General features: G+C 37.7%; 3 protein-coding genes across 3 annotated transcripts; 1 reads left to right on the forward strand and 2 right to left on the reverse strand.

Moving 5' to 3' along the window:
* Positions 1–856: 856 nt before the first annotated feature.
* LOC128372513 (cilia- and flagella-associated protein 43-like) lies at positions 857–15,866 on the reverse strand. Its single transcript, XM_053332608.1, is given in 36 exon segments — positions 857–1,000; positions 1,224–1,383; positions 1,552–1,664; positions 2,014–2,224; positions 2,386–2,474; positions 2,560–2,646; positions 2,897–3,004; positions 3,374–3,493; positions 4,164–4,292; positions 5,312–5,392; positions 5,632–5,718; positions 5,933–6,139; positions 6,403–6,582; positions 7,122–7,238; positions 7,328–7,432; positions 7,518–7,643; positions 8,388–8,465; positions 9,164–9,256; positions 9,865–10,030; positions 10,252–10,382; positions 10,500–10,664; positions 10,849–11,009; positions 11,717–11,866; positions 11,968–12,017; positions 12,019–12,069; positions 12,245–12,393; positions 12,523–12,600; positions 12,692–12,808; positions 12,947–13,078; positions 13,201–13,283; positions 13,398–13,542; positions 13,717–13,867; positions 14,170–14,337; positions 14,446–14,542; positions 15,102–15,355; positions 15,838–15,866. Coding segments are annotated over 36 exon segments (4,512 nt in total).
* A 1,270-nt stretch (positions 15,867–17,136) lies between these two features.
* LOC128372756 (glutathione S-transferase omega-1-like) lies at positions 17,137–19,377 on the forward strand. Its single transcript, XM_053332913.1, has 6 exons — positions 17,137–17,176; positions 17,969–18,077; positions 18,169–18,391; positions 18,489–18,590; positions 18,868–18,974; positions 19,227–19,377. Exons 1-6 carry the CDS (start codon positions 17,137–17,139, stop codon positions 19,375–19,377), a joined length of 732 nt encoding a protein of 243 aa, XP_053188888.1.
* A 1,022-nt stretch (positions 19,378–20,399) lies between these two features.
* LOC128372514 (inositol 1,4,5-trisphosphate receptor-interacting protein-like) lies at positions 20,400–21,788 on the reverse strand. Its single transcript, XM_053332609.1, has one exon. It carries the CDS (start codon positions 21,733–21,735, stop codon positions 20,431–20,433), a length of 1,305 nt encoding a protein of 434 aa, XP_053188584.1. The 5' UTR covers positions 21,736–21,788; the 3' UTR covers positions 20,400–20,430.
* Positions 21,789–24,702: the final 2,914 nt, after the last annotated feature.

Genomic DNA, 24,702 nt, shown 5'->3' on the forward strand with positions numbered 1-24,702 from the left:
GCATTGTTGGTAGTTCTCCTTCTTTCCAGGGTGATCGCCAGTTGTCTTAGGACCTGGTTGTGTCTCCAGGTGTAGCGGTCTTGAGACAAACTGGTTTTGCAGCCGGTGAGGATGTGCCTCAGTGTTGCAGGGGTTTGACAAAGTCCACAAGAAGGATCTTCTCCAAACCATTGGTTTAGGTTCTTGGGCGTGGGAAGAACATCGTAGGTGGCTTTGATGATAAAGCTGATTTGGCTTCCTTCCATTTCCCAAAGATCCTTCCATGTGAGTTTACGATGCTCCAGGTTTTCCCAGCTAGTCCACTGTCCCTGTTTGGACCGTGCCACTGCTGTCGCGCATCTCTCTGCCTCCTCTTGTTGCCGAACCTGAGCCACCACCAGCTTTCTCCTCTGGTTTGAAGTTGCCTTGTGCCATGTGGGTCGGCTTGTCCCAAGTTCTTGCATGGGCAGGTTGTGATCATCCATCTGCACAATGGGAGGAATTATCTGTTTGCACAATATCCAACACTGCCAAAACCAAAATACCTGCCCTGAAATCGCTGATTGTGGCTAGATCAGAAATGCTAACAGGCAAAACTTTTTAACCCCAAGAGCAAAGGTTTCATTGCCACTTCAAGCAGATGCTAAATTTTGAAAATGTGACGTATGGCATGTAAAAATGTCAGAATTACATGCAGGGTAACATCTTTCCACTATCCAGCAGTTGTTATTACAGCACAGACTGTTATTTAGAGCTCATCTCTTCTTTATGGGCAAGTCAGTATCTGACAGAGGCTAAAAGACATTCAGGTCCACGAGAAAGGCAAATATTTTGATGTTTTAGGATCATAATTACCACACTTACCTCCTTCTGGTCTTCAGAACATCTGGATGTCTCTAGCCTTTGTTTTGAGGTCCTCTATCTGCATCCTCTTCATCTTGTTTTCCCACTCCAGCTGGATGATGCCCTTACGTAAGTCTTTTGTCTCCACCATAGCAGCTATCTTTTGGTCTCCAAGTGCCTGATCACACAAATAATCACTTTACACATTTTTCCATTCTCAGTGTGTTTGACATACTTAAATGTGACAGATTTTGTCACTTTGGCCGAGCAGAAATGATCTTTTGCTGTATTTACATTGTAATTAATAATTAAATACTCTCTTTTTATAAACTCCGGACTCTTTTCCAGAGTTTATGTGTTGCCATAAGAATCTGTGTGTGTGTCTGATTGTATAGACTGACCCTGATTGAGCTGTTGAGGTCTTCCACCACAGATCTGTCGAGAAGTACACAGTCACTGAAGTCAGGAGTAAAGTCTGTGGTAGGCATCTCTACCTGGCCCTGTTTGAGTAGGACCTGAATCATGATGTCCATCAGGAAACAGTGCTTTTCCTTATGCAGACTAGAAGGGAACGGAACAAAAATCATTGGGTGATCATTCCTTAGAGATATAAATTTAAGAGTTGCTGATATTAAAGGATGCCTGCAGTATTTTATGGGAGTAGGAAAGAATACAAAAGTTGTATGTATACGATTATAATTGTTTATAATGTCAAAACCACAGTCATACCTTTCAAGTTCGTCAGTGAGATTTTTGATTTCCTGTTGAGCAGTCTTAACCTCATTTCTCCTCTTTTGTAGGAACGCCTGCATCTCAGCAAGAGCCAAAGCTTTTACTCTTACCTGCACAGGATATGTGTAACAGTGAATGGACAACTACAGCTAAACATTCAGAGGAGAATACACACAAAATACATATTTGGTGATGTTTTTTTTAATCTGTTTCTTAGGTGGGTCAGAAGAATTACAGCAATGGTGTATTTTAAAATAGGGATAGGAAGGCCTTGTTGATAAATGCAATTAGAAATATTTAATTATAAAACAGACAAACATCAAGTGTGTGTGCATGGTTATTCCATATTTGTACTGGGACATGCCTCTATGTGTGTTTTGGTGGTCTAGTGCTCTGAAGTTGGGCCAGGCCACGTTCTTCTGTTTTTACAGTTTTTACCCGTCAGTGTCCTCATATTACCTTTTGCTCACTCTCTACTTTTGTTCTGCGTACAAGACAAAACCTCTCCCAGATTGACGGATTCAAGCCCTCTGGCATATTCTCCTGAGTATCCAGCTCATCCATGGCCATCAGCATTTTTCCAAGCCCATTGGATGCCAGAGAACCACACAGACTCTGGTCTTTAAAGGGGTTTTGGTTGTTGTCGGTCTGGGTCCTCATCTTTTGAACCCTGAGGCATAAAAGACCCTGATAATGGGGGAGCTCTGCCTGCAGCAACTGCTAAATAATGTACAACTTTTATTTGTATAATATGCAGTGGTCCTTTGCTAATTAGAAATACTGTCAATTAAATGAATGTCTTTTGTTTTATACATTTTAAATATAACAAACCTGGGTCTACGCTTGAACAGTTTATACAGGTGATCAACGACATGTCTTGGTATATCAAAGAACTCCTTCCTGAACTCTTTGTCAAGAACCTTGGGAGACATGACTGACAGATTATATTGTGGGCTCAGATATGTACTGTCAGAATTATTTCAGTATTTTAACCAGTAAGCTTACTTTGTCCTCAGCTAAAAGGCTGTCATAGGTCTCGTGAAACAATTCTACTTCCCTTTCATGTTTCTTCACTTCTTCCTCAAGTTCATCCTGTAAGAGAAATACATGTTGATAAGATCAGAGTAGGATGTACGGGAAATAGTGACTGGCAGTCTTGAAGCCAAAGAAATTAGCCTGCTGTACAGGTTAGCTCCTGTAAAACAAGCCTGAGCAATGGGAAGATGTTATACTACAATTTGGAAAAACATCAGTGCTATTCACCCTGTTATTTCACATATAACAGAATATGAAACTGACAGTCATAAATTCATCCATCATTTCTATAGAAGAGTACTCTGACCTTGTATGCCAACGTTTTTTCAAGTCTGAGCTTGAGCTCCAGCTCTCGATTCCTCATCACCTCTTCCATGTGGATTGAATAAACAAGAAAAGTAACCTTGAGCTCTTCCTGTAAGATATGTTAAAAAAAACTATTTGAACAAGAGTTTTAAAGTGTGACGTTCACAAGATATCATATCTGTGTGTATGTGTGTGTCTTTCTATTTTTGAGAGAACCAATTTCAGTTGAAAACCAGCGTGCTGAAAACATTTCTATGTTTTAATGACATTATGACCTCACAACATCAAGAGGCAATTTGAGCATTAACACTTGGTTTTAAAATTAAGGTTAAAATTGGGTTAAGGTTCAGTTTAGGACAAGTTTGGTTTTACACATTTAATTGTGAAGCCTAAAGTTAGGGTTATGGACCAGGGTATTAATTATGTCAATGAGTATCATCACAAGGATAGAAAGACAAGCGTGTGTGTGCTGGCTCACCTGATATATCGCCATTTCACACTTAATTTTCTTCTCAAACAGCTTTTTCAAGGTTTCATCAAACCTTTCAGTGGCATCCTTGGTAGATGCCTGGAGTTTTTTCATTTCAGTTTCCAGTGACTGAAATTACAGTGTCCACAGATTATTTATATTGATCACTGATCAGCAGAATTCGGCACATTTTCCAACAATAAAAGTATTGCTTGTAAAACTCAAAATGTTACGACCACGTGAAATGAAAATTACTTTTTCCCACTTTTAATCCTGTGTCTCTGTGTTAATTGCTTATTTATCTCTTATTATAGGCCAAATAGGTCATAAAATCAGTATTCTTACATCTTTTCCTGTAAAATAGTCTGAAATATTCGCTGATAAACTCATAGGCATTTACAAAGGTTCACCCAATCAAATGTGACTTTGTGTAAGTAGTCAACCACACTGGACATATAAAACCACACGATTTGTCACGATTTGTGAGTCATAGTAGCTAACAGAGCAATATGAACAAAGACAGGAAGAGAGATGTGTTTGATATCACTAAGCAAAAACTTTGTTTTCATGTCCAGAACAACGTGGCTGAACTCTAATTTACTGAAAACAATCTTCCTTCTCTGAATATTGTCGGTCACATTACAAGCAAAAAACATTGTGGAGAATTTTGCAGATTTTCATTCTGGATCACCGCTGAAAAATCTAAAAAAGTCAGCAGATTCCATTTGGGTCTGCTGATCAGATGTAAATCATATTTCTCATTATAGCAAATCAAAAATCACAGGTGTGACTGTAATACCTTTTTATATTTCTCCTTCTCTGCACTCAGCTCTTTGCTTTTCTTTTCATACTCTTTGTAGACTTTTTTCTCCTCTTCACTCCACTGAACGTCAGGTTTCGTCAAAACAAACTCAGGCGGAGGTATTTCCTGTGGAGTAAATTCAATAGAAACTATGTGCTCTAATTCAACTGGAACTGCCTAAAAATAATTCAAGTTTAAAAAAAACCCAACTAAGACATAATTTGGCTAAATGAAGATAATTAACACTTTCCTGTGTGTACATGAAGCCGTCAATATTGGCTGCTGTGAGATGTGTAATGTTTTGAGTACATAATGAAAAATGACAGCAGGAGGAAGGGAATAGTTTTCTTTCCCAGACAGTTCAAAAATCATTTTGTATAGAATGTATTAAAACTCTTAAAATTTACATTTACAGTTTTTGATTGAAACCAACCTGGGATTGACCACTATCCTGACATCTGTTTTCATCAGCCTGGCTTCAATATTTAAATAGATGCCGTTATCATTGTTAAATAGGTTTGTGTCATTTTAATTATATTGTCTGCAATATGTGTGTACAAATTAATACTTTAAAGTGTTTGTAAATGTATTTTAATTGATAAGCAGAGAATATTTCACTGTAAAAGAGTCTATTGTCTATTGTCAATCTACAGTATTTAACCTTAACAAGCTTTGACTTGTAGCTTTAAATCTGCAGTGCAGTGCCTGTACATATAAATGAATGTCTGTTACTTTCAAGCTCTTACTAAACATGTTCACACAATGCTGATTAAGCCTATCACTGCCAGATAAATCTCTCTGTATTTCAAAGTATACAGAGTTTTTAAATCCCATTTCGGGCAGGGAATCCCCACTTTGGCAGTTTCAATGCTTACCCAGAGGCTTCCAATTAGCTCCCTGCTAACTTGAATGGGGATAAAATAATGTAATCGTGCAGCTCTACTTGACTTTCCAAGCGTTATCAGGCCAAATGGATCAAATTCTCATAATGAAATGAGTGATTTCACTGAGGTTTTTGTGATGCTCAAAACATTTATCCACTATTTTACAGATGCAACAATAAAGTCAGAGTAGGCTATACTCTCACTGCCAAAAGGGGAGACCAAAATTTTCACTTCAACTAGAATTTGACTATTTTGACCTACCGTTTTTAAGAAGTCCTCTTTTTTCACTTCAAGCACTCCATCCATCATGTCATCAAGAGCCCTTTCTCTGACATTATCAGCCTGAAATAAAAAGAGAGAACTGCACTATTTATTTGTAATTCGTACCAACACTATGTACTGTATATCACTAAGACAAAAGACATTCATTTAATTGACAGCATTTCTAATTAGCAAAGGACCATTGCATTTATTTTTGTTGTTGTGAGTAACCATCAAAGACATAGAGATTCCACATGGAAGAATGTGAAAACACTGGCAAGCTGTTTAAAAACAAAAACACACTTCTTATGGCAGAATACCTTGGCAGCCAAACGCCTTTGCTCCTCCAACTTCTTTACCTCCTCCTCCTTTTTTTGTTCTGGAGTGAGGTACTTTTCTGCTTTTATCTGAAGTGGGACAAAGGCACATACAGTGTCTCACTGGTGTTGGTGTCTCATTGGTTAGTTGCAAAAAACTCATTCCTATCATGACATCCACATAATGTTTGACATGTTAAAAATAACCCAAACAACCACTTAGTACAAATTGTAAGCTGTTTGTTGCTTTGTTTGAACTCTACATGATCTTTATGTTTAGATGTTTCATGAGGCAGTCATTAACCTCTGAGTCATCCACAGTGAACAGCCTCTCAGGCCACTCGCTATCATCCAGGCTGGGCTCCCACAGCTTCTCGTTTATTTCCAGCTCTGCCATGATCTCCCTGATTTGCCTGTTCCTCTCTCTCATACGGCTGAGCTCCTGCACCTTCTGCCTGTGCACAGCTTCAAATTCAGCATTGAAAGCGGTTTTGACTCGATAAATCATGTCCTGCATTTCGAGTTCAAAGAGAAAAGAAAGTATTATTTATGACCACAAAAGTGATTTATACAAACTGCCTTACAGCTGATTATATAGTTAAGAGCTGTCAATCAATTTGTATAAATCACTTTTTAAAACACATTTTCAATTATTCCTTTTCTATTTTTTATTCATTTTTTGCTATGGTGGTGCTATATAATACAAAGATATAATTATCACCACTTTTACATTATACTGTTGGTGAGACTTTTTTTTGTTGTTCAGGTTCCCACCTGTAGCAGAATGATCTGGTTGACCTTCTGTTCTGTGGTTTGCAGGCTGAACTGATTGTAGAGGTAGGGATTTGAACATCCTAACTGAGCAGAGTAACTACCCGTTACAGCGTCGCTCTCTGCCTCATGACCTCCCTCCCCTGGCTCCTGCTCCTTCACGCTGGTTGTGTTGGAATTTTTCTCTGGGCCAATGTGCTGCAGCTGAAAGGTGTGGACAAATACTTTGAATGTGTGGGCTGAAATTAACATTCAAGATTGAATCTGTGGCCATTAGATTATAAACTTTATCCTGAGAATTTTGAAGTGAACCATCTTAACAACTCTCACACAGCCACAAATCCAGATGCATTTCAACACTAGTGGATTGGCACATAGTCAAGTACTTCAAAAAGTTACAACAGTGAAAGGTCAACGTAGGACTGTGATTCAAAGCATCAACTTATTCTCCAGCTGTAATCTTGTGTTGACTTGAGTGGTTTTCCTCATAAAATGTATTTTCAGGGAGTAAAAACCTGAATGCAGAACATGTTGTCGTGTGGCAGCTTCTAGAAAATGTAGAATGTAGATTTGTTGTTTGTCATGTCTTTACATGCTGCATTTCTGTTACATGTTATAAACTGTAAACATATGTTTGATCCATTCCAACTAATTAACTGTGCTTCATTTTGCAGTGTAGACAAAAATCAAAACCACAGACTGTTGAAATCAGTTTTACTCACGATGGAGGCAGCCTTTTCCAACGTTCTCATATTCTCAACCCTGTGCAGGTCCTCCAACTCTTTTTCAGATCTCTCTTTCAAAGGGTAGTTCTTCACCTCGTGTTCAGAGTTAAAGGCCTGAGACAGACAGCGAGATATTTATAACATGCTCTTAAAATTCTAATGATAATGCAGAAATGTTACACCACCAAACTGAGACATCTTACCTTAACAGCTCTGCCTTTGACTTTCATAGAATCCCAGCATTCTCTCTTTAGGACGTCACGGAGGTAACATTTCTCTACAATTTCCAATTCGATTTCATTTTTCAACTACAATCAAGGATCACAACCGTAATGACCTCAAAACAAACAAACAAAAAGACCCATTGCAATCATTTCTGTAAGCATGCATTACCCTGGTAACTTCCTGCTGCATTATGACATCCAGCCTTTTCTGCTCCTCAACATCCAGGTTGAACTCCTGTAGTTCTAGACGCTCCATTTCTGGGGCTCTCTCATTTTCACGGATCATCTCCTGGATCTGACAGTACAGAGGATACAGTTTAGTTGTCATGTTGTTTGTTAGACAAACCATAAACTTTTTAAAACCTTTCTGCAACTTGTTTTGTATTTGTGTCACTCTCTATATTGTAACTTAGCTAGTGTTATCTTAACTTAAAGCATACAGTGTGCTAGAAATATGAAAAACTGTAAATTAAAGAATATTTAAAACGTTGTAAAATGTATTTTAAAATGGATCAGTGATGCTTTGATATACCATTGGATGACTGCTGTTTCAATGACAAAGTTGTTAATTTTCACATAGTTAAGGCATGACTTTGTAGTTCATTTTTAATCATTTATGTATTTACTACCAGAATTCAACATAACGTTATATCTAAAATCTTTGAATTGCATTGACTGTGTTTGACTGTTTTTACTTGTTTTCTCTTTAGTTTCTTTTGTGTGTGTGTGTGTGTGTGTGTTTGTGTGTGTGTGTGTGTGTGTGTGTGTGTGTGTGTGTGTGTGTGTGTGTGTGTGTGTGTGTGTGTGTGTGTGTTTGTTGCCCTGAGTTGTGAGCTGATCCTTATAATTACAGAGATAAGTCTTGAGTTGATTAGAATACATTCACGCAGTGTGCAATGTGTTTATGGTACATGCATAGATGCACGGTGGGATGTTGTTTTGTCATCGAGTTTTATGCTTGTTATGATACTGTTATTGCTCATGGCAAGTGTCTTTGTAGGTTACAATTTTTTAAAATTGAAAAGAAAAAAAGACTTACAATGTCACGCATCTCTTTCATTCTTTTCCTCAAGTTTTTCTTTGTCTCAGAATATTGCTCGTTGTCTTCTTCTACAACCTGTTCAATACGTACAGATTGAAAACAAAGTGACATTTCAACTGAACTTCAATAAATGATTAAAACAGTTAAATAATTAAGCTGTATACACAATATATCAACTTCACGACATGTTTTTTAGCCACTGTGACTAAAATAACAGAAATTACAGACCTTAAATCTGGTAAATATGATAAATTGTATAACAGGGCAAAATGTTACAACACTTTACCACACAACATGTTATAGCTAAATACAAGCCCAATACAAACAGAGGCCCTCACAAAATGTGAGTCAGCTGATAAAGCATGTTGGAGCACAAAAAGATGGCTAGATAGCACATCTGCCTGTTTCCCATGTGTGATTGTCAATGAGGTGTAAAACCCACAATCCAAAGACTGTTGCTGTTATCAAGAAGCAGGTGACAAATACTAAATATTTTTTTTATGAATGCTTGTCACCATTATCGCACTTTAGCACGTGCTAATAGGTTGACTGTCTCACATTATAACAAGTCGCAATAAGTCAAACTGCTGCGTGGTGAAACAGTGTGAGAAACACAGCTGATATTGCACACAGGTGCAAAGGGCAAATGCGTAATCCTCCACCTGCAATGTGTCAGAGACATAACAGACCTATCTAAACATGGTTAATATTAATCAATCAATATTATCAAAATCATTTGTCACCACCACAATTATAGTATATTAGTCACTGACTGCCTCTTGTCTGTTTTCCAGCCAGGTGGGGTGTGAAGATGGAGCATAACTCTCATCCTGCGCCACATCCACAGTCGCTGTTCTAACGCTGACCTGCAAAGTGTTAACATAAGAAATATCAACATATATAGATAAATAAAATGTGTTTTGTTTTGATGTAATACTAAAATAAGTTAATTCTCAAATTAGTAAAAGGAAATAAATAACACAGTGCATCTATCAAACCTGATTTATATCACAATACCCTAATTAAAAACACAAAATGTTGATTGGCGCTCCGAAAGTAGTTCTTAAAAGCTATTTACATTTGTCATTTTATTCCCTTAAATATACTGGGATGCCTCACCCTTCACACAGTATCATTAGTATAAGTCTCACATACCAACTTTCATGCACAGCTACTAATTTTAGGCACATCTAGCTAAAAGTCCTGCAATAAATCGCACCCTGTTGTAACTTAAAATGAGGAATGCTGAGATAATCTTAGAGGTGTTGATTCAACTTTATGATTGTTTTGCAATTTCTAGTTTGTGGTGCTGTTGAATTGTATAATACTGTAGTGAGAAATGTTTCTAATACTTTTTCCAAAAAACAGAAAAGCTGCACACTCAACTCTCAAAAAAGCAGCACAACAGTAGCAGTTAGTACACTTTTATATGGTAGTAATTTACTAAAACAGAACTGAATAGAACACTGTTTACCGCACTTTCTTCTGTTTTTTCAGTGCCAGCAGGAGACTCTTTTCCCCACTTTGGCAAGTTAATAAGGACTGCGTTCTCTTTAATGATTATGTTCCTCAAGAAATAATTCATAGACTGGCTGTACTGAGTGGCACTGTTAATCTCACCAGCATCCAAATCTTTAATGCTGTATGGAGCCATGGAAAAAAGACAGAAAACACACAATATGACAGTAGGCATATGAATGTCTTAAAGAGGCCTGATAATCACCAGTTGATCCAAAGCAAGCTTTGCTGTTCTTCGCTATATCAAACTGGGAATGACACTACTGCTGAGAGCAACAGTTCCCTCTACTGTTCAAAGCTGTGCAGGATGTAAACATGTCATGACAGCTATTCACTGCTTTACCTGAGACTAGCACACACAAGAGAGCCATCATTAAAGCCAGCAGTGAGGAGGGTCTGGCTGTCTGCAGAGAAGGACACACTCCGGACTCCACGGAGGCGGTAGGAATGACACTGTAGCTCGATGTACTGCTCCTGCAGGTGCAGCAAGCAACAGCATCGTAATACACACCACAAACAATAACAAGATTGTAACACTTACAAACAAACCAGAAGAAGGAGAATTAAGATTTACATCAAATAAGCTCACACCATGGAGGTGGTTTCTCGGATACGCAGTAGGCCATCGTGGCCCACAGAGGCCAGCCATAACTGGTGAGGAGAAAGCACAAGAGAGGCAGGGCCCAGAGGATGACTCTTCACTTCCTGCTCTGGTTTCAGCTGGACCACCTGATGACTCGGGATGCTGTCTGTGTCCTAAGAGGATGAAGCAGGGAGTGGGTGTTACTACACAGATTAGGAACACATTTCATTTAAATTTGGACCAAATATACAATGCAAAAAAAACACAATGATGCTTTGCAGTAATTTCGCTGTATGTATATTTCAGGTGGATGAATACAGAGAATAAGGGAATATATCACATTAGACACTAACAAACCTGTGGAAGCTGAAATCGCTGAAGAGTTTTCCTCCTTTGGCAATAAGTGAAGACCTCACTGACTCCCAGAACACAGGATTTAAGTGGATGAGGCACTTCGTATTGGGACACTTTTAGGATATGATTAGACAGACAACCATGTCTGTCTACACAATCCACACCTGCAAGTCAGTAGAGGCACATCATAAATGTAGTAGGACTTCAATAAGTAAGCGATTATAAACAGACTATCTGTAGTGACAGCTTTAAGGGGTCTGCTATACATGCATGTTCACATTTACAATAGTAACGAGAGATTCTAAAATAGTTGATTCTGGCACTTTTGTTTGAGTAAAAGTGCTTTATCAGCGTGAGCAGACATACAAATCACACAATGAGAGTCTCTTTTTTTTGTCTCAACTTGCAACTGTGACCACACCCTTGACTTAATGTTTGCATTGCACAGGCTTCTGCCTAAGCAAAGCATGCAATTTTGTAAACCTCTCAGTCATTTTTCTTCCTTCTTACCAATGTTAATGACTACATGTCTAAACATTTGGATAAAATTTAACACTTTCAATGTATTTTCTTGTCTCAAGATATAGTTGCCACTTTAGAAACTAAACTGAAGTCCACTGTCTGGCTTTTCAGGCTTAAAATGGTAAGAGCTGTGGAAATGGAAGTCCAGTAATCTGCAACTCTATTATTTAGGGCTCACTGATTTATTAACCTTATATAACCATAAAGTTAAAGAGAATACAATATATGCAATTTCTACCAACCAGCACAACATTTGAATTTGATTTTTATATCATTAATCACCTTATAAACTCCTCTAAATATCAATTTGTGTGTCTCAATGACCTCATCTGCTCCATCAGTGCTTTACCTGTAAGGTTCCTTACAGGCAGAGTGAGCAGGATGAGCAGGTTGCCATCGTGACTTTTGCTCTCATGTCCTGGGCACAGTGCAAGAACTTTCACCTGTTTAAGGTCCCTGATGTACTGAGTGGAGAGGGACAAAACTGGCCCAGGAACAACTGGAAGAGAAAAACAAATGACACAAGAATGCAGGAGAGCTGGACCTTTCTCTTTCTTTAAATATTTATACATTAATTGTGCCACAGCACTGGGTATCTACCTGTGTATCCAATGACTGAAAATCTCTTTGATGGTTTTGCATCAAGTACAGATATGTGAGTCTAAGGCACCAGTGAATAGACAGTGTCCCTCTTGATCAAAACTGTAAAAGCACAAACACACAGTCCACATATATATTTACATTTTAATTCATTTTCCTGACCAGAACTGGGAGAAATAACTCCCACTACTTCATAAATGTACTATGAAATACTTTGTCACATTAATCCTGTCAAAGTCTATAAATCCATAATATTGGAGTGGTGGAGGATACTTGCACTAGGTGATCCACAGGCCTGTGATAGAGATGAACTTGATGTACCAGGCGAGGCTGTTGCTCCATGTTCAGGTCAATGAACAGGACATTTCCTGTCGCTGTTCCTACAGCTGCATATTGTGCAATGGGACAGCAGGCCAGGCTTGTCACCTACACAGACACAGATGAAACGTTTTCTTGATTAATTTAAGCTTAAGTCATTTTCACATGCTTAGGGACCACATGTATTAATGTGGCCGTACTGATGTGTTATGCATATTCATATGTTTTGACTCTGACCTCAGCTTGAAGTGACAAGGAACTGAGGCAAAAGCCATCCACTGACCACAGCTGCAGCTCCCCAGAGTCCCTCACTGACTGCAACCGGACACAAACATCATTGTCACTTAAATTGACATTAATTTCACAAGCCAACACGAGACACTGATTATGAGCAACACTATTTTACCACACAAATGTTCTTTTCATATTGCAACATAGCAGCTGCCACGAAGTTGCCACTGAGGACATCCAGAACCTTCACAATCTCTTCTGACCGAGTTGGGTTCAACATGTAGATTTGCCCCTAAAGAACAAGCAGTCGGTTATACTTTTTTAAAAATGTTATATATATTTTCTCAGTAATGCTATCTGGTATTATTTGATGGAATATCATGTGTCCTTATGTAAACTAAGTCACACTATGGCACTTTTAAGTACTCACCATGTTGGAGGACAAAAGTAATGTGTCATAATCAGGGGAGTACATAACAGTGGTGACAGGTCCCTCTAATTGCCATGTTTGTGTGATGCTAATCTGAGCCCCTTTTATTTGTAAGCAGTGCACCACATTCTCCTGTAAGACATAAGCATTTTAAAGTACTTTTTTTCTTACTGAAAACTGTGAATTAGATCACTGATAAGCAGAAACTTGAGAGATAGGAACAAGCAGACAGTAATAGACGTACGGGTTCCTACCTTTCCTACAGCAATCAAACCATTTCTGTTCAGAGCTAAAGCTTGAAAGTTGCTCTGCTTGAGTTCAGGAATGGCATCAGCAGCTGGACAAGAGGTAAACACAAATTAGTTCTCAAATGTTCAGCAATATTTATCTGAACGAGTAAAAAAACTCCCACAGATTTTCTTTTACATATATACCACATCACAGTGTTTACTTGTGGGGTTGAAGAGGACGGAGATGGAGAGCTTCTCTGGGTCAACAAGCAGCAGAAAGCCTTCCTCACAGCCCACATAAAGCTCTGATGTGGCAGTCCAGCAGATGGCAGTAGGAGTTAATCTGGCTTTGGTGCAGAGTTTAGTCTGTGTAAACACATGGAGTTGAGTAACAGTTTACAGGTTGTTTTGAAAACCTAATTGTCTTCCCACAAATGGATACAAATATCTATTACAGATATATCGCCAAAAAGCACATTAAAAGATGGAGGTGTGTTTATTTTCTTAAGTACTAGTGCATAGGTGACAATGGGACAATACCACAATGCTTTCTGCCTTGTCTCCCCTGAGTCCTATGATGGCTGATGGGGGCATCTCTGGACCAAAATAGGTGAATTGCTCGCTGGCTGTATGAGAGGTGGGCCACAATTTCTCAACCAAGGAACCATCAGTTGCTGGAAGGTCTATCACACTGAAATGCACAGAATACTGTTTGAATCATATACATTTTAGACATACCAGTGTTTGATTGTGAACACTTTCTGTTAGTAAATACTGATTAACGTAATTCGAAATGCCACAGTCTTAGTATCTACAGTATGTTCCACATGTGTTTTTATAAGTCCCTGTTTCACCCGCTGCCAACTGAACATAAAGACAAAATACTAGTGATGCAGTTTAATGTACATGTTGAACAAGATAATTGCAAAAATGTTATGCCCACATATTAAGATGGATTTCAACTACATGCTTGTACAGCTGGGTCTGATTCACCTTGGTTTTAGGAGGTGAAAGCTGGCACTCTTCTCAATGTTCCACACAGTGAGCGATGAAGTGCCCAAAGCACAAAGCTGGAGCCAATTCAGAGGGTTGAACACCAGTGAAATAACCTCTCGCCCAGCTTGTGGTTGTGTACAGAGTAGCTCAGCATTTTCCCAGTTCCTGCATAACACAAGTCACAATCACAGTAACAGAGCTTCTCAGCACACATAAACATAACTGAGAATATGTAACACAATATAAAAAAATGTGTTTCTTTCAATGGCTTACCACACTGTTATTGTGTAGTCTGGAAGAGAGGAACAGCAGCCCAAATAAGAACCACCATCACTTAATGTCAGGGATGTGTAGTCCAGTTGTGCAGTTCCTAGAGATATATTAGTGGATAAGAGGATAACAAGATACATTTTGGAGTACATTTACAGCAATATCCCACCTTAAATTGATTATGTTAACCCTTACATACTGCTCAGAGTCAAATTTATCCAATTTTTACATTTGAGAGTGCCAAAACACCATAAAACACTTGTTTTATCTTATCTTTGTATGCTGTGGGTAACCCTAATGTTACAGCATACAAAAATTGAGATAAAATGCATATTTTTTCGTGCAGCTGATACACCTTTTTTATATATGCGAATGTACAAGTTTGACATGTGTTTACTAAAAAAATTCAAAAATCAGCATTCAAACATAAAATTATGTCCTGGACCAAAAAATATTGATTGTGAATGTCTTTTTTCCCCTATAAGATTAATCAAACAGGATTAATCAAATATTTATTCAAGACTGATGGGAAATGTATTAATGTGAATTGGTGTAGAAACTAATTATGAGTCAGATTATGAACAGTGTGTAAGGGTTAACAGTTATAGCTAGTAACGTTTTATATGAGCTGGAAGAAAATATTGCCTCACTTGGGTTACCTTTTAGCTCGTTTTTCAATTGAAGCTCAGGGAAAATGTACACAAATATAGAAGGGGAAAGCTTTTGCTCAGAGAAAGCAAAAATCCCACTGTGGCTGTTTGTTGTTAAGGCACCGACACCTCTGCCAGGACTTTGAAGTACACTTTGCGTTTTTGTTTCCAGGTTCAAGAAACAGATGTGACTCCCACATGTGTAAAATACTGTTTTATCGTCGACAAACTCGATGTTCTTGTTTGTAAAGCCTTAAATCCACCTGGAGGGAGTAACGTAAAGGTTAAAGGGGCGTTCACACCAAAAGCGTCTGACGCGAATTGAGCAGCAAGTCTACATAGAAAATCAATGTAAATGGCGCGATAACACGCGATTTCATATCAGGCGGCGCGAATGAAGCGTCTGGCGCGACGCAAATGAAGCGTCTGGAGCGGTGCGAATAAAGTTGGAAAAATTGAACTTTTCGGGCGACATCGCGCCGCGACATCCAATCAGCGGCGAGTTTCTCCCAACGTCACATCCGTGACGTAAGCACGTAAGCTTGTCCACAAAGAAGAGAAGAGAAGAGAAGATGGAGGAGAAATTAATTGTCGCGGTTTGTGGGCTCCCCGTATTATATGATAGCCAGATATTAACGCTAGTTTACTGCTTTGGGCACAGTGATAACAAATGGTACATAATGATGCATTATAAATTGTGCTTTAAATAAAATAGAAAATAGGTTCAGTTACACCGACGACGTACTTTATTTCTAAACTCCCAATTTCATCCATTTTAAGATAAATATAGCTACTCACAACTACATTAAACTGTTTTATTAGCAGGCAGACGAATAGGCGAGTTGTTGCGTTCACCTGGCAACCAAAAAGACCTAAGACCCGCCCCCCTCATAATGTCATTGGTTGACCGTTCTGATTGACAAAGAGATGCAGGAAGTTATGTTATTCAGTTTGTAATGTAGATTATAATAATCCAAACGATTACGTTGTTTATATGATGTATAACAAAACTACTTTTTATATCGACTGATCTGTTCATTTTTATACATGTATGTTTATTAAAATGTGGTGATATCTATACATATAGAGCCCTAGTTGTTCTGTCTATCTTGACCCCCCTTAGAAGAAATTCAAATTGACAGTTGGGAAAAAGTAGCAGAGTAAGAGTGAAAGTGGACTAAAAATAGAATCAACAATAAATAAGACAAAAATAAGATAAAATAAAATACTTTATACAGTAAACTGGAAATAAATAAATGTGCAATGTGTATAAAATATGATATATATACATGTACAATACTGGGATTTATATATTAAGGTAAAGTAGGTTAAGTAAATACACTCGTGCATACCGTTGTACAGAGTGAGTGGTGTATGGTTTTACAATAACGGTAATAATAATAATAAGAAGAAGAAGAAGAAGAAGAATGATAATAATAATTTGAACAATAATGCAATCCATAAATAACATAATTTAGATGATCACAGGGCTGAGAATAGGGATTTATGATTTTAGTAGATCTGTGGGAATGGGATCCAGGGCACAAGTGCAGGGTTTCATCTTCCTGAGGATTTCCTCAATATGGCACTGCCTGATGCTAGCTCCCGAACAATGTCGAGGACAACAGGGAGGTAGACATCAGAGCTGGACATCAGAGAGCAGATGTTGATCTTGGCTCTGAAAAAGTCTATTAAACTGTTACATTGCTCTTCTATCCTCAGTTGGGGTAGATGGTTCAAGGATATAGGCTATGGTAGAATAAAGATGCTTAAAATGACCAGGATTGTTATTGAGGAATGTGGTCAAGCAGTCTTTAAGGTTTATTTTGTTTGGTGGTAATTTGTTTCCTCTTTTGTCTATTAGACATGTTTATATTGTATGTATGTTACTGTTGTCTGAAGTCGACTGTTTTCAATAAAGTTTTTTTTAACACAAAAAAGCTCCCTGACACGCCCAACCCGGAAGTGTAGTACATAAACAGCTACCTGCCATTTCTGTTGTCAGAGCTCCACTTTTATACAGATTTCAACCCTCATTGTAAACATGACTACTGAAAAGTGTTTCGCCAAAGATAAGACAACCGGCAATTACTCTGGAAAAGTATTTACATCAGTCTGTTTTTGTTAGAAAGACTGCTGCAGCCAGCCCCAGTTCGGAGTCTTTTTGTTTAATTCATTTTCTTTTATACAGTCTATGGTTTAATTATGGTAATAGGGACCAAAAACGTCAAAGTCTGAAGATGCTACTATTCAGACTAATAAAAATAATAATAGTAACAAGAAGAACAAAGCCCTAGTTTCCTTTTCATGTTCCTTATTTTTTCCTAATTTTTTTGCTTATTCAAGTCATGATTCAAGTGAATAGGAAGGTGTGCCCAAACGTTTGACTGTTGCTGTAGGCTATATGATCTGTTCTCTCATAAAGTGTTGCAAATTTACTGGTTACTTATTTAAAAATAATACATGGTTTCTCTCATGTGACTCTCAGCTGGGATTCTTCACAATTCACAATTATACTATTACAATGTAACCATACAAATTTAAAGGAAAGGTCCTGCATTTCTAATATTTACTACTATAGTAGTTTAGTAAAGTCCTTTCTTTCATTTGCTGTTTTAATTAGAAAACTTAAAATTAATAATAACTTGAGGTAAAGAAGTAAAGCAAGCAAATTCAATTTGTGTGTATTGGTTGTGATTTTATCTGTGAAACACAATAGCTGAAAATAATTTAAAAAGTCAGTAAGTAAAGCCACGTTGATGCTGTAAAAGGGGTAAATGTAAGCCATCAACCAAATGCTTTAGTATTTAAATATAAATCAACATGCTCTCCCTGTTGCACTGTGTAACAATCTGGAAATTGCAAAAAAATTCCAGGAAGTGTTGCACCTGATCCAGTGCCCGAAGGCCGCATCAGACTGTACAGCATGAGGTTCTGCCCCTTTGCGCAGAGGGCCAGACTGGTGCTGAATGCCAAAGGGATCAAGTAAAGTTTCCTGATTCTTCATTATTTTATGCTTAACCATTACCCACACTGAATCGTGAAATTCCTTAAAGTGTGCTTCGATTCTTATCAGGTATGACACCATCAATATTAACCTGATGGACAAGCCTGACTGGTTCCTTGAGAAGAATCCCCTTGGTACTGTCCCAACACTGGAGACACCTGCTGGTGAGGTGGTGTATGAATCTCCTATCACATGTGAATACCTGGATGAGGTCTACCCTGAGAAGAGGCTGCTACCTTCCAACCCGTTTGGTAAAGCTCAACAGAAGATGATGCTGGAGCAATATTCCAAGGTATCTTACATGAAAACTTTAATACAAATCATAGGATTTGATCTTGTAAAGTCTAGAACCATCATTAAAGAATCATTTGAATTGCTGTTTTTGACAGATAATGCCATACTTCTACAAGATCCCGACAGGCAGAAAGAATGGTGAGGATGTTTCAGGACTGGAGGCTGAACTGAAAGAGAAGTTTACCAAATTAAATGAGGTAAATTGCTAAATTGAGATTAATTTGAGTGCTCTGGTTTCTTGACACATTCACCAGATGTGTCGTTTTGTTGATTGTTAAATCTGTTCTTTCGAATTACTTTGGGTGCAACTGTATGAACTGTAGTAAGTCCTCAAAGATAATGAGTGAAGTTACTTTATTTGTGAGATTGTCATCCATGTATCTTTTCTTTAATTGAAAGTGTGTGATTACTTTGCAGTGTGACAATATATTTTATAAAAGATGGGTGACAGTGATTATGTTGATTATGTTTCAGGACCTGGTTAATAAGAAGACCAAGTTCTTTGGTGGTGACTCTATCACAATGATTGATTACATGATGTGGCCATGGTTTGAGAGACTGGAGATCTTTGAAGTGAAACAGTAAGTAATCTCTGAGGACCTTTTATAAATAAACACATTTATCTATGGAAGCCTTTTAAGACAGTCAGCATCACCTTTTTATGAGGAGCAAAAAGTGTGGTGTTGATGTTAGGTACAGTACAAAAGTAAGTACAATAAAGAGAACATTGGGATACAAATGATTATCATCTCTCCTTCATGACATCTGACATTTCAGATTTCTTGATGATTGACTGTACAACCTTCATGCTGAGTCAATAATTTATTTTTCAGCTGCCTAGATCACACACCGGAGCTGAAGAAGTGGTCAGAGCGCATGTTAGAGGACCCTGCTGTCAAAATCACCATGCACAGCACGGACACCCACAAGGCCTTCTACGAGAATTACGTTGATGGGAAACCCAACTTTGACTACGGCCTGTAGAGAACAAAGGCCAACACCTGTAACCGTCCAGCATTTTGTTTATACTCGTGTTCTTGGTCATCATTATTTTGGATTTAAGTCTATTTTTCAAACTTAGATGTAACAGGAAATTTTACTTCAGTAAAAACCATGGGGAGTAAAAACATTCCAGAGACAAAGCTAACAAATAAATCTGTTTTTATTGGACATTCAGCACTTATTGAGGGAAGACATGAAATTGACATAATGGGAATGAGGCACCTTAACTGTATTTTGTATACATGTATAAAAGGTTTTCAAAGATGTTCACTTTTCCTAATAAAAATTGTAGGTGAAATGACGTTGAGGTTTTCTGTCTGTTACAACACACACAACTTCATTATGTTTTCCCTCTAGGCTATACATTGGTCCTATTTCATTAACTGTAAGTCAAAAGTGCCAAAAAGTTGACATCAACATTGCAGAAATCTAATAGGTCAAATAAATGTGCTTTTTAATGAGCAATAAAAAAAAAGAGAATTGTGTAATAGCTGCCATCAGATTTGCAACAGTACAAATGCAAACAACGTGTGATACTGTTTGGTAAGTGATACTGGCATAATATGAGAGGTATTTTTAAAATCCGTACAATACTTATTGCTACTTCTTCTAGATTTGAAGTGCTCCTTTCAGGTTATGCTTCTAAAACAAGCAGCAAGGCTTATAAGATTCAGAAATAGTCCTTCAAAATTATTTTTTGAAAAATATCCATTCACAGGCATACAATACACCTTACAAGTCTTGTAAGACACTAGATTTTACAAAGCAGAGCCCATATTATTATTATTATTATTATTATTATTATTATTATTATTATTATTATTATTATTATTATAATATTAAGTCTGAAATACTGAACCGATATAATGTATGTAATTACTGGATATTTTTAATACACTGTTAAATTTTTTGCGTTAAGAAAGCAGCTACAGCAAATCACTACATATTCAGATAACTGCCATCAGTAACATTATTTCTAGTAACAAAATATATATAGAACTGCTAGTGCTATAAATAAGTAAATGTGGCCAATGCTTATACACTTTCATCTAGACTGTGGTGTACACCTCCATTTGATAAGAGGGATGTGTACTCTTGTAGGAGCACAGTTGAATTCCTCAACATCTCCTGGAAGTGTCTGGCTGTTGCTGCATAAAGTTCCCTTTGCAACACCAGTGACCTGAACAGGTTGATGGGCATTGCTTTGCAGACAATCTCAGGAACCTGGAGCACATCAGGCACTTTCCTGTTCCCAATCAGAATGTGATGCAGTCTCTTCTCCTGCAGGCTCCTCTGTATGAAGTTGAGCACATCCCGAAGCCTGTGCTCAACATTGTCAATGCCCCACAATGAGGGCCTTTTACTCAGCAACAGGTGCAACAAAGCAGTCTTGAAGTGGTAGTTAGTCAGAGCACTTTTTCCTGTGAGCCCTGTCTGCTTTCTGTGCAGGAAAGAAACAATCTGAAGGCAGTGCAAATGACAGGAATTTTGTGGTAGGCGTTTAGTAAAATGTTTAAGCAAATTCCTTTCATAGACAGCAAAAGAGAGGGGCCAGTATGGGTCTGGAGAGCTGTCACAATCTGATGGAAAGTGTGAGACAAAATAAGCATCTGTATCTTCAAGCTGAACAACGGGTATGATGTTCATCACGATGACTTTCCCTGAACGGAATCTGATCTTCAAAGCACCGGCAGCATCCAGGTTGCGAAAAGTGACCTCGAAGTCATATTTGTGAGAAATGCGTCCCCACGCTTTGGTCACAAAGATCTGAAACCACTTCATGACTTGATCTTTGGCTAAGTAAGGTGTGTTCTTGGAGCACAGCAGTTCATCAGGAGTGCGGTCAACTATGAGTGATTCCAGCAAGTCATCAGCAAAACCTTCAACAAACTCCCTGATCCTCCAGTTTTCATGGGCTGAAGTGTAGGTGGATCTGTCACAGAAGTTGCTCAGGATATCCTTGTCTAGTACCATTGTGCTTGGGCTGACGGATTCACTCTCTGAAAACACATCTTCTTCGTCAACTGGCCGTATTTCTGTGTCAGCAGAGTCCGCCCTGCACATCTCAATAGTAAAGAATATGACGAAGGACAGAGCGCTCCAGAAGTACCAACCATAACCTTCTTCTGACCTGGTTTCTTCTTGCTTCGAGTCGAGCTGTGAAAGCTCCTTCTCCAGCTTGGCCTGCTCCATTTCCAGCCTCTCTTCATGTTCACGCATTCGAGCTATCAGCTCCTCATCCTGTTCTGGAAGTGTGGTGTTCTCTTGAGGAAAGAGCAAGGGATGGTTTAATATGGCAGCCGCCACCACCATACAGACTCGTGCGATGGCCCCCTGCATCTTCGGCTAGTTTCTACCATTCACATTTAAGCTCCTTGCAGACGTCCAGCTCAAATCCTGAAACAAAAAATAGAAATAGTCATTTAATTAAGAAGAAAATTGGATTCAAAACAAAAATGAGCATTGGTGTACTAAACTAAAAGTATGAAAATCATGTTAAATACTGTATACAAATAATCCATTTATTTTTATAGAGTACTCCACCCATCAGGGGATGCACAGATTGTACCTCTAAATATAGAGGCAGTGGGTTGAGTGACGCACTCTTCCAGTATCAGACTGTGCAACATGCATGGGAGGAAGGAAGATTGAGCCCTTTAGAAGAACGTTGCCCTTCTCTGATAACCCTATTTAGTTACCAACATTGTGCCTCTTAACATTTACATCCTGTTACCATTTTATCCAAAATCAAATGAAAAATTACTCCCTTTCTAGAAAATGTCCAAATAAATCCAGGTTTATAGACTAGAAATTCAGCTTCTTCTGTAAGTGAAACTATGTGCTGAAATAAATAGACACTGACACATTTTCTTCTTTCCTGAACGTCATCAGACTAAAAAGTAAAGCAATATATTACAGAAGAGGAAATTACATGACACTGTTGCTTATGGTCTGAGCTTTAAGGGGAATTTAAAGAGAGAACTGCGAAATGCTCTGCTAAGGACAGACTAATTTACTATTACTAGTACTATTACTATTAATAACACAATATGAAAGCAAGTGCTAAAACTGCACTGACTTGAGTAGACTTCCTCAAGTTCAAGACATACGAAATGACAGTAGGAAGTACATGCATGCTATCATCATCTCATAGTTAGATCATGTGATTATGAACTGTTTCTCTGTCAGATTTTAGCTTTGACATGACAGAAATAATGGCAGCGCAGTAGTAGCAGAGCACATGAGTCTGCTGAGCCAAACTTCCCATGCCTTGCTCAGCTAGATGTTTTCCAACACTCGCATGGCTCAGTCCATCCAAACAAACATCAAGGAAGACAGAGGCATATGCTGCGGCTCATCAAAAATGATTTCAAATAATCTGTTGCTACATAACATGTTGACCATACCCAACATGAATTAAAAAGACTGAATCCTTGTTAGCTACTCACTTTCCCCAAAAATGTTTCAACTGCAACTCAAAACAGAACATTGATCCTTAACTTAAATAAGAGTACTAATATCATTATGTAAAACTAATAAGTAACTATGCAGAATGACACATTTCTGAATATGAAGTAGCCCAGACAATGTCAAATATGGAAATATTAAGCTATACTATAATGTCATAAGACAAGACTGATTAACTAAATGAGAGACTCTTCTAATACCATAAGACTTCATAATTGTTTTGCATACATACTCAATATGGTTTCTATACATCTTTCATCAACTTATATACCAAGAAATTGTGTACAAGAGACCTGTTTAATTTCAATGTTATTAATTTGCAGCTTTGAATCCTGCTCAGGAAAAGTTTTATTTTTGTTTCTACAAAGTATGAAATTTGATTTGTTCACATTTAAGGAAAGCTTGTTCGTCTGAGACCATCTTGAGGCATATTCCAGAGTGGTATTGGCATTTCTGATTAGACAGCCAGAGTGAGACATGGCAATATTAGTGTCATTTGCTAATAGAATGGGCAGAGTAGACTCAGACATTATAGCAAAATCATTTATGAAAATTAGAAACAGAAGGGGCCCAAGAATCGAACCTTGAGGCACACCACAGTATGGTTTTGCTTTCTTAGATACATGACCATTTAAACACACATATTGTTCTCTGTTACTAAGGTAATCACTAAACCGTCTGAACACAACATCTTGAAAACCATATGGGTGGAGTTTTGACAGAAGATTCATATCATGGTTAACTGTGATCCAAGAAAATGCCATATATGTTGAGTGCTTTTGACGAAAACCATATTGGTGTTTGTACAGTATGTTATTACCATTAAGGTGTTTAATAACTCTTGTATACTAACTTTTCCAGGACTTTGGAGAAACACGGTAAGATAGAAATCAGCCGATAATTGTTAAAAATACTGGGTTCACCTTCTTTAAAAAGAGGCAAGACCTTTGCCACTTTGAGATCATTAGGGACTACCCCAGTTTTTAATGAAATAGCAAGGACATGTGTTAAGGGTTTACTAATGAAGGGAGCTACTTCCTTTAGCAGCTTAGCCTTGATTTCATCATGAGCCGCTGCAGAATTGTTAAGATTTACAATAATGTCGATCACTTCATTAGTGGGAGGTTCGAAATTATGCAATACAGGGAAGAAACCAATATTATATGTAGGCCAGTCATTTGATGGTGGAATTTTCATGGCTAAAGAGCTACCAACATTAACAAAAAAAAAGAAATTGTTAAATTAATTCTCTATGTCAGAGAGATTAGAGAATATGGACTTGCCATCTGTAAATTGGGATGGGAATTTCACAGGCACCTTTTTCTTGTTTAATACTTCATTAATGATATTCCATGTATTTTTTATGTTGTTAGTAGATTCTTTGATTTTATCAGAATAGTATTTCTTCTTTGCCATTTGAAGTAAATGAGTAAACTTGTTTCTATATTTTTATAAGTATTAGAGTTCTGAGCAGTTGGATTAGAAATAAACTTATTTCCAATATTACCAAATTTTAGGGATCACTACAAAAAATGTGTTTATGTAGGCTACATATTCTGTATATATATGGTAATATTGATCAGATTTTTTAAAACTAAATCCAGTATCAGTCTAGCCCAAATTTAAAGAGACATATTTAAATGTAGCATAACTAAACTTCTAAATCTTAAATTTTTTCTGGCTATGTTCACACTGTAAAGACCTAAGCAGAAAATGTTGTTCTCTGATTTCATTATCTGAAGATACTGAGTCATATTTATGAGCAATAAGTCTTGTGAACTGATGTCTTTGCTTTCAAGAAGGTTGTAGTCATGAACGTCCATACATGATAAAGCATTC

The sequence above is a fragment of the Scomber japonicus genome, chromosome 14 (genome assembly GCF_027409825.1).
Source record: "Scomber japonicus isolate fScoJap1 chromosome 14, fScoJap1.pri, whole genome shotgun sequence".
Classification (NCBI taxonomy): domain Eukaryota; kingdom Metazoa; phylum Chordata; class Actinopteri; order Scombriformes; family Scombridae; genus Scomber; species Scomber japonicus.

What these genes read in the sequence shown, in the direction of transcription:
- LOC128372756 (XM_053332913.1), top strand. Translation starts at nt 17,137, where the DNA reads ATGACTACTGAAAAGTGTTTCGCCAAAGATAAGACAACCG. An exon ending in CTGAATGCCAAAGGGATCAA is followed by an intron (nt 18,078 to 18,168) that starts GTAAAGTTTCCT and finishes GATTCTTATCAG; the next exon opens with GTATGACACCATCAATATTA. An exon ending in AGTTTACCAAATTAAATGAG is followed by an intron (nt 18,591 to 18,867) that starts GTAAATTGCTAA and finishes ATTATGTTTCAG; the next exon opens with GACCTGGTTAATAAGAAGAC.
- LOC128372514 (XM_053332609.1), bottom strand. Translation starts at nt 21,735, where the DNA reads ATGCAGGGGGCCATCGCACGAGTCTGTATGGTGGTGGCGGCTGCCATA.